This window comes from Oryctolagus cuniculus, chromosome 8 (genome assembly GCF_964237555.1).
Source record: "Oryctolagus cuniculus chromosome 8, mOryCun1.1, whole genome shotgun sequence".
NCBI classification, from domain to species: domain Eukaryota; kingdom Metazoa; phylum Chordata; class Mammalia; order Lagomorpha; family Leporidae; genus Oryctolagus; species Oryctolagus cuniculus.
In genome coordinates this window covers 71,604,810-71,613,470 of record NC_091439.1, presented here as the reverse complement: position 1 = coordinate 71,613,470, position 8,661 = coordinate 71,604,810, and the positions used below count along the sequence as shown (strand labels likewise).

Below are 8,661 nucleotides of genomic sequence, written 5' to 3'. Positions count from 1 at the left end.
TATTTTTGCTCCAGCCCCGTAATCAACTCATTTTTCCAAAAACACTATCCCTTTTTAATAAAGAGTTAGAAACTAAAATTGGGGCACTAGAATGTCCACATACTTATCTCAGACCCTGAGAGTGAGAAGAGCTAGAAAACATATGTTTAAGTACACATGCACATGTTTATACCTATATTTATTTTTACATCATTTATGCATCTACAGTAAGCCATAAATTCATATTCACATCTCCAATTAAATCCAACAACCCAGGAGCCTCCGTGTACATATTTGTAATCCCCTTCTCTCACAATGAGAAACCTATTCTCATTGTCCTCAAATATTTACTTTTTTCATCAATGCTTCCACTATGTAACTAATCCGGCTGCCCACACACACAGAAGGCCACTTCACTGCTTGAACTGCGACACCTCATGCTGGGCTGCTGCTGCCACCATCCAGCCCCCAAGACACTCGCTCCACTTGTTGTTTTGACATCCCATGCCACAAATCCTCCTTGGGGAGGCCCTGCCCACACTACTTAGGATCCAACTCCAGACGCAGGGCCCTATGCTCCTTCCCCAGCTCAGATGCCAACTTCCCCCGCCCCCACCTAATGGAAGAGAAACAAGAGAAGAGAAAGGGATTGGAAGGGGAAGTACAATAGCTCCATGTTTATTTTAAGGCCAAAACAAACGTATTTCAGCATAAACTATGAAACCTTTGCTGTCCCTCACTTTACTGGGACATTCTAACTACTCACCTAAAGATTGGTATTTGCTTCAGAAAAATAAAGTGAAATACTGAGTATCTTTGGAACTGGCAAATTAGGAACACTAATCTACATAAAGACTATACTTTCAGGGATTATTTCTATAGTTTGCTAACAGACTAGGTACTCTGACTACAGTCTATAACATTGTTTAAACTCAAAGGAAAATTAAAAGGGGGCAGTTCTCTGGTCAAACTTAATGCAGATTTAAAAGTCTCCATGATGCAAACCCAGGGAAAATGTGAGCACCCCACACACTTGGTAGTGGCGTTATGTGACAAAAATCCAGGAGTAACTTCCAGCTGATGCAGCTGGGAACAGTCAACGGATGCGGAATAAAACCCAATGTAGATGACGGGTACTTCCCCCGCTCAGGCTGCTTGACTCTGCTCTTCATACGCAGATATTGGTCGGGCGTCTTTCTGAAAGCTCCATTTTGGCACCCACAATCAGTAGCCATTTCTTTTTTTGAAGTAGCACATTCTATGCAGTGGCACTATTTATAATAACAGAACCATGAATTGATTCCAAAAGTACCCAATCACCCTCAATACTCATAATTTTCTCCCCTACGAAAGACTTGGAGGACTTTCTTTTTGCTTTATTCTCATCCGTGATTTTCAGATTAGGGTTGGGACTTTATTTCAGCAGAGCCTGAACACGCACTGGACTGCCTTTTCTGGCTGATAAGGTGGGACGGCCCAAGACTGTCCCTACACACCAGCAACAAGGAAGCTGGTACGCTATTGTACCCTCGAGTATCTTTATGGGAGATGGTTGTGGGTGTGTGTGAGAGAACGCGCGCACAAACCCAGCCCAATGGCCAAACTTCTATTCAAGGTGTTCCACGGCAGGTTAGAGAAAGTTGCTGAGAATACTAGGAAGACCAGTTTCCAGTCGGCTGCGCACCCTGAACAAGGACAGGCTCCTGAGAGCTATCTCTGCTGCCTGTTCGGGCCACCGCGGTCGCCAGGAGACGAAATTCCTTGCAGGGTGACAGCCACCGCAGCAGGAGTACTGGCTGGTAGCATCCCAGCCCCGCGCCCCAGCGGTGGTGGTGCCAGAGAGCACGCAGAGCACTGGGGAGCTGGGCCACCCCCCTGGCAGGCGCAAGCCGGGGCGTGGCCCCGCCGAGGACGCCTCTGGTTGGCTCTATTCTGTGAACAAAAGTGGCCAGGACTCCCCGGGAGGGCAGGCGCTGGAGTTGGCGTCCCATGTAGGCCAAGGACTTCCCGGGATGTACGCCCGGGCAGCGCACACACACCCCAGCTATACGCGGGAGGTAGGGGTGAGTTAGGCTGTGGTTTCTGGATGTTTGCGCAAGAAGCCACAAATGCGGCAAACCAGGGGCACCCGGCTGCAGAAGGCTCCAGAACTCCAGCTTTTCCCTTCCAAGGGATCAGACTTGCAGGGGGCGCGGGCGCTGTGCCCTGGCTGCGCGGTTAGAGAGGAGTCCTACCCTGTGTGTGTTGAAACACCGAATCACACTGGAAGAGACCCCTGCCCTAGAATCTCGCTTAGCCGAGGGCATTCTGTAGAGGACCACCCCAGCCGGCCGCAGGGTGGGGGACAGAGCGGGCCGGGGCATCTGGATGTTGGTAGACAGTGACCCTCTTCCCCTGCCACACACACACACACTCACACACACAAGCTTTTATTCTAACAGTTCTTTGGCTGGAAAGGCGTTATTTAGCAACTGTACATCTAGGAACAGTCGCACGCTATCCTACAGGAGTGATCGTAAATGGCACACGGGGCAGGCAGGCGGACGCGCGCCGCAGCGCCGCCGGGTGCGCCCCGGGCGCCGGGCGCGTCCAGCCTCGCCCAGGCCCGCCCGCGCCGCGCACGCCCGACCCCACTCAGCCCGGGCTCCCGCAGCCCCGCCGCCGGGGCGGTGACACACGCGGGAGTCCAATTACAGCCCCGCAATTAACATATGAATTTGACGAACTTAAGGAAGAAGAAGGAGGGAAAAAAAAAAAAAAAAAAAAAACCCTGGAGCCCGCGCGGGCGGCCTGCGCGCCCAGGAACTTTTCCCCGGGTGTACCAACTCTTTGATTGGCTGCTCGCACGCGCCGGCCCGCGCCCTCCATTGGCTGAGCAGACACGCGACTGGCGCGAGGAGGGGGCTGGGAGCGGAGCGGGGTGGGGTGGGGGGGGCACAGTGGCGCGTGCCGCTTTTTAAAGGGGCGCAGCGCTTTCGGCAACCGGAGAAGCTTCGTTGCACGCGACCTGGTGTGTGATCTCCGAGTGGGTGGGGGAGGGTCGAGCAGGGGACCAAAATCAGACGTCGCCGTAGAGCCCCGGCTAGGGTTGTGGATTTTTGTGTGTGTGGTTTTTTTTTTTTTTTTTTTTTTTTTTTGGGTGATTGAGCTGCTTTGCCGGTGCCTCCTCCGAGCCTGCGTCTCCGAGCCTTGTGCAAGTGCGATGTCCCGCCTGCTGCATGCAGAAGAGTGGGCTGAAGTGAAGGAATTGGGGGAGCACCCTCGCCACCCCCAGCCGCACCACATCTCGCAACCGCCGCCGCCGCCGCCCCAGCCACCGGCGGCCCTGCAGGCCCGGGAGCACTCCGTCTACCCGGCCGAGCTGTCCCTCCTGGACGGCACGGACCCACGCGCCTGGCTGGCTCCCACGTTGCAGGGCATCTGCACGGCCCGCGGCGCCCAGTACCTGCTGCATTCCCCGGAGCTGGGTGCTTCCGAGGCCGCGGCGCCCCGGGACCAGGCGGACGGCCGGGGGGAGCTGGGAAGGAGGAGCGGCGGTGGCGGCGGCAAGAGCCCGGGACCCGTGAAGGTGCGGGAACAGCTGTGCAAGCTGAAAGGCGGCGTGGTGGTGGACGAGCTGGGTTGCAGCCGCCAGCGCGCCCCTTCCAGTAAGCAGGTGAACGGGGTGCAGAAGCAAAGACGGCTGGCGGCCAACGCCAGGGAGCGGCGCCGGATGCACGGGCTGAACCACGCCTTCGACCAGCTGCGCAACGTTATCCCTTCGTTCAACAACGACAAGAAGCTGTCCAAGTACGAGACCCTGCAGATGGCCCAGATCTACATCAACGCCCTGTCCGAGCTGCTGCAGACGCCCAGCGGCGGGGAGCAGCCGCCGCCCCCGCCGCCGCCGCCTCCGACCTCCTGCAAAAGTGACCACCACCACCTCCGCGCCGGCGCCGCCTCCTACGACAGCGGCGCGGGCTCGGCGCCGGCGGCGGGGGCCCCGCCGACCTCGGGAGGGGGCCCGCGGCCCGCCGCGCCCGGGAGTTGCCGGACTCGCTTCTCCGGCCAGGCCTCGGCGGCGGGAGGGTACGCGGTGCCGCTGGACGCTCTGCACTTCTCCGCGTTCGAGGACAGCGCCCTGACGGCGATGATGGCGCCAAAGAACTTGTCGCCCTCGCTGCCCGGCGGCCTCCTGCCACCGGTGCAGGAGGAAAGTAGCAAAACTTCGCCGCGGTCGCACAGAAGCGACGGCGAGTTTTCCCCCCGCTCCCATTACAGCGACTCGGACGAGGCGAGTTAGGGAGGAGGCACAGAGCCCTGAAAACTGAGACAGACACAGAACCGCCCTCTCCCCAGGCGCGGGAAGCCCCCGCGGTTCGAGATCCCCGCACCCTTTCAGTCGTGCTCTGCGACCGTCGTTGTTTAGCAACGACTTGGCTTCAGACGGCAGCTTTGTTGGAGGCTTTGCGGATGCCGCCGCTGTTCCCGACTTCCTACGGTCCGCGGGGGTTGATGAAAACTTAACTGTGCAAGTGCTGCCTTCCCGCCCACCTTGCGCTCCCCCTGCAGACGGGCTATACGGTCCGTACCCAGAGGTGACATCGTTATTTCAGCTCCCCGCTGCCAGTCCGCTGCACAACAAAACAAAACCAAACCTCGCACCTTCCTCTCTGTCGCTGGTTCGGGTTTAATTGATTTCACGCCCTTGGGCATCCGTCCCTGTGTGTTGTGCTCCCTCACGTGTGGGAGGGTTAGTCTTCCAAAATGTATTCTGAAACGCAAAGCGAATGCTTCCAAAGTGAATAACTTTTGGCTGTGGGATGATCGGGGAACTGGGAAGGTGAGGGCGTCTACGCTGTCGAAGCGAAGCCAGTAAGTCCGTGTGCTGGCGAGAGCGTGGGCGTCTTCGGAGACCCTTGGCACACGCACTTGATAACCCTCTGCTGCTGCCGCTGCCTTGACTCCAAGAAGAAACTCAACTGCCAACTACAGACCCGCTGCTGGTGTTGTTTTTATTTTTAAACACAGCCACTAATAGTCCTTATGCTCTTTTTTGCAAATGTTCATTTTAAAAAAGTGAAAAAATTTAAAAACACATCTGGTAGTGTCAAAAGCATTTGATCAATTTTATTTTTGCTTTGGTGATGTTAGAAAAAGTTATTTATTATTGAGTGTTTGCTACTGTTTCTACTTGCCTTGATTCACTTTTTTTTTACATTTTCTATTTGAGATCATTTTATTTTAACCTAGCAAAGCCAACTGCCATTGTTTTATGTATTTCCTTTGGCAAATGATAAAAATAAACGTGAAAAGTTAACATTTATTTGTCACTTATTCCATTCCAGTAGAACCGCTGAACACATTTTTTAAAGGACCTTGAAGACTTGAAGTCAGTCTTTGACTAAACATGAATTTACGCAGTCTCCTAGCTTTAAAGAAAAATGTTGTAGACTGGATGCCTTCAGGGACCATCAGAAGCCTTACTCAGAAAAACACCCAAAGTTGTGAGATCACTCTTTTCTTTCCAGTCTTCCATTTTCCCAGCTCCAACAGTCTGTGCAAGAAGAGGCAAATGTTTCAGGTTGCACAGGATGTAGCCAGAAATAGTTAGCTTTACCAGTTAGCTGTGTCCACTGATTAAAAAGTAGCCCAGCGGAAAGCTTTTCCTATAGGTCTAATACACAAGACAACCTCTCTCTCCCTCTCCCTCTCTCTCCCTCTCCTTTTCTCCCCCTCCTCCCCCCTTCAGGGAGGGGAGCCCTAAGACAGAAAGAGGACAATGGAAAAGAACTTGGGGGAAAGGAAATCAGCATTCATTATTTCAACCTAAAATAGAAGCCTGGAGTTGCCCTAGGAAAGTGTTGACCTCCACTCAATTTTCTGTTTCCAAAAATCCTGCTGCTTCCAATATACAAGCGAATGCTTATTTAGTTCACCTGAATTAGCTTCTATTAAGAAAACATTCAATTGCACTTTTGAGCCAGTAGCAGAACCTCAAGAGCGCTCTCACTTCACATCCCGGGTACCCTTACAGAGGAAACAAAACACCTCTTCTGGGAGTCGGGGTTGTAGATTTGGGAAAGCTGAACGCAATCCTGTGTGTTTGGAGAAAGCTGAAGTCAGCATTTTAAAAAGATATTTGGTTGGCAAATCTCAGGGTACAACTATTTCTTAAAGATTAAATGACATTTAATCAGAAAAAAAAGAAGCATCGCTGAATTTGAAAACTTGGATTTTAAGCCAAATCTTTTGCTTTATGTCTTCACTGAGATAACAAATTTCAGGGGAAGGACACACACACACACACACACACACACACACAGTGAAGAGAGTTTAGTTTCATTGCTGCTGCATCCATCTCTACCTCCAGCCCCTTGAAGAGATGACAGCGCCACAAACTGGGTTTGTAGAGCAAGTAAGGTGCTAAGGGAGCAGGAGTTCTGTTCTCCAGGAGGAAACTGCAGAACTAGCGTTTCGAGGGCTCTCAGACAGCCTGGACAGCTCTCCTGGAGAGGTGAACAGCAGCCCGTGACACTTTCCAGGGGCAGAAACAATGCACCTGTCCTTTAGATAACCTTTTGCACCCACCGAGTTTGTTGTGCTATGATAAGCATCAGGAATCTTCAGGCTACTGAATAAATCAAGCGATTGCTTCCAACACATTTCCATTTCACTCGCAACGAGCAGACCCAACAGGTGTGGCTATCCGGCACCAGCACCAGTGCAGAATAACACATATTTTTATGGTTACTTAGCTCAGGGTGTTTGGGTGCGTGCAGAGAGAGAGAAGACGATCTAGAATTGTTTTACCTGTTATGAATCTGTGTAGGGCAAAGACAGGCAGAAGGGAAAAAGTTGTACTTTTTTTGTGGTAAAAGAAAGCAATCTCTATTTCATTTTTCAAAATGATTTATGCTCATTTTGTGTCAAAAAGACTTGGTCAAACTTGGTCAAAGGTATTCCTTTGCACGGACATATGCAAATAGCAAAAACAGAAAGGACATCGGGAACATCTTCCTTTACATCTTGTATAAATGAGAAACTGCTGCCCCTAATTCGCCCTGAAGCCACTCAGCTAGAAAGTGGCAATGTCCAGAATCGTTCGCTGCTACTCCTTTCCACCAGGTCGACGCTCCCCTGTAGTTTCCTCTAAGAAAATCGATTGATAGGTGTCCAGATATTAGGGAAGGGCTTGTGCCACCATAAGAGGCAGATATTCATACTCTTAGCTGCTTGTGGTCTAACACCAGAATTGGAGAAAATTTCAGCTTCCCAGTTATGAAAGTCCTTTATTCTCCTGCTCAAGAGTAAAACAGCCCTAACAGAATATTGTTATTGAAAATTCTGTATCAGGCTGATAGGAAGAGCGGTTCTAACCCATCAGAACATGCACAAAAAGTCAAATCTCTGTGGTAAATTGATTGCTCAAAGTTCAAATGAGAACTTTCACCTCTTTTCTTAATTCTACTCCTCTCTCTCTCTCTCTCTCTCTCTCTCTCTCTCTTTTATGCTGACATTTCTTTGAAAGAGATGTACAATCACATTTCCATTTTAAGGTTCTGTTATGGAGTTTGCATAACAACCGTTTGGCAGTTCACTCTCTTACACTCCATTAACAAGCTGTAACATATAGCTGCAGGTTGCTATAATCTCATTAATATTTTGGAAACTTGAATATTGAGTATTTCTGAGCGCTCATTCCCCATATGCCAGACCACTCCTGCCATGCTGACTGGTTCCTTTCTCTCCATTATTAGCAATTAGCTTCTACCTTCCAAAGTCAGACCCAAGTATCCAAGATACTAGCAAAGGCATCAACTATGTGCGCAAGTTAAGCATGCTTAATATCACCCAAACAAACAAAGAGCCAGCATTTCTTAAAGTAATGAAGATAGATAAATCGGGTTGGACCTTCCCGACACTGCTGGGGCTTTCTAGAGTTTTATATACTTTAAGCAGCTTGCTTTATATTCTGTCTTTGCCTCCAGCTCCACCACCAATTTTATTTGTGGGACATTTTGGCTGCCTACACTTGGGGAAACTTATTTGATTTCACGGAGAGCTGGAGGAAGATTATTTTTTGGCAACGGGCAAGTGTAACACGTTCTCTATGGGACGCTGCTGACCGAGGGTCGCGTTAGACCAGAGAGGGGGAAAAAAGCGGGGAGGGCTAATTTCCTTCATCTTAACCAATGCACGACCGATACTTTCACGAGGTCTTGCTATTGATCTGAGCGATTTAAACCCGAACCAATAAAGTAAGTGGCTTTTTTATCAAAGGAGATCTTGTACTAGTTCTCTCCTCAGCGCACTTGAAACTTCACGAAAAATATGATCAGTTTCAGCCGTCTGTCCCAAACCCTAGGCAGAACTGGACAGGAAAAGTAGCAGGTTCACTTGTCAGTTCCTATCCAGACCGGTCCATTGTGGTCTAGACCAACTAGCAAGTGCTGGACAGAGTTACAGATGACCAGTGCAGTGAACTTGCTTGCAACTGTTTTTTCGTGAGACGTGATAAGACACGCGAGACGCGGCACGGGTGGAAACAAAGGTGTAAGTTTTCCGCGCTGATTTTGAGTGTCCACGCGGCAGCTGTCTTCTCCCTTCGGGCCGAGAAGGGTCGCAGGCGCCCACCGCCAAGTTCCTGCCCCATAGCAAAAAAAGGGGAGTCGGGCGGAGAACGGGTTAAATCCTAGGAGG

General features: G+C 50.8%; 1 protein-coding gene across 1 annotated transcript; it reads left to right on the top strand.

The window, feature by feature from the left end:
- The first annotated feature begins 2,972 nt into the window (after positions 1 to 2,972).
- Positions 2,973 to 5,278, top strand: ATOH1 (atonal bHLH transcription factor 1). Its single transcript, XM_002716987.4, has one exon. It carries the CDS (start codon positions 3,182 to 3,184, stop codon positions 4,259 to 4,261), a length of 1,080 nt encoding a protein of 359 aa, XP_002717033.2. The 5' UTR covers positions 2,973 to 3,181; the 3' UTR covers positions 4,262 to 5,278.
- Positions 5,279 to 8,661: the final 3,383 nt, after the last annotated feature.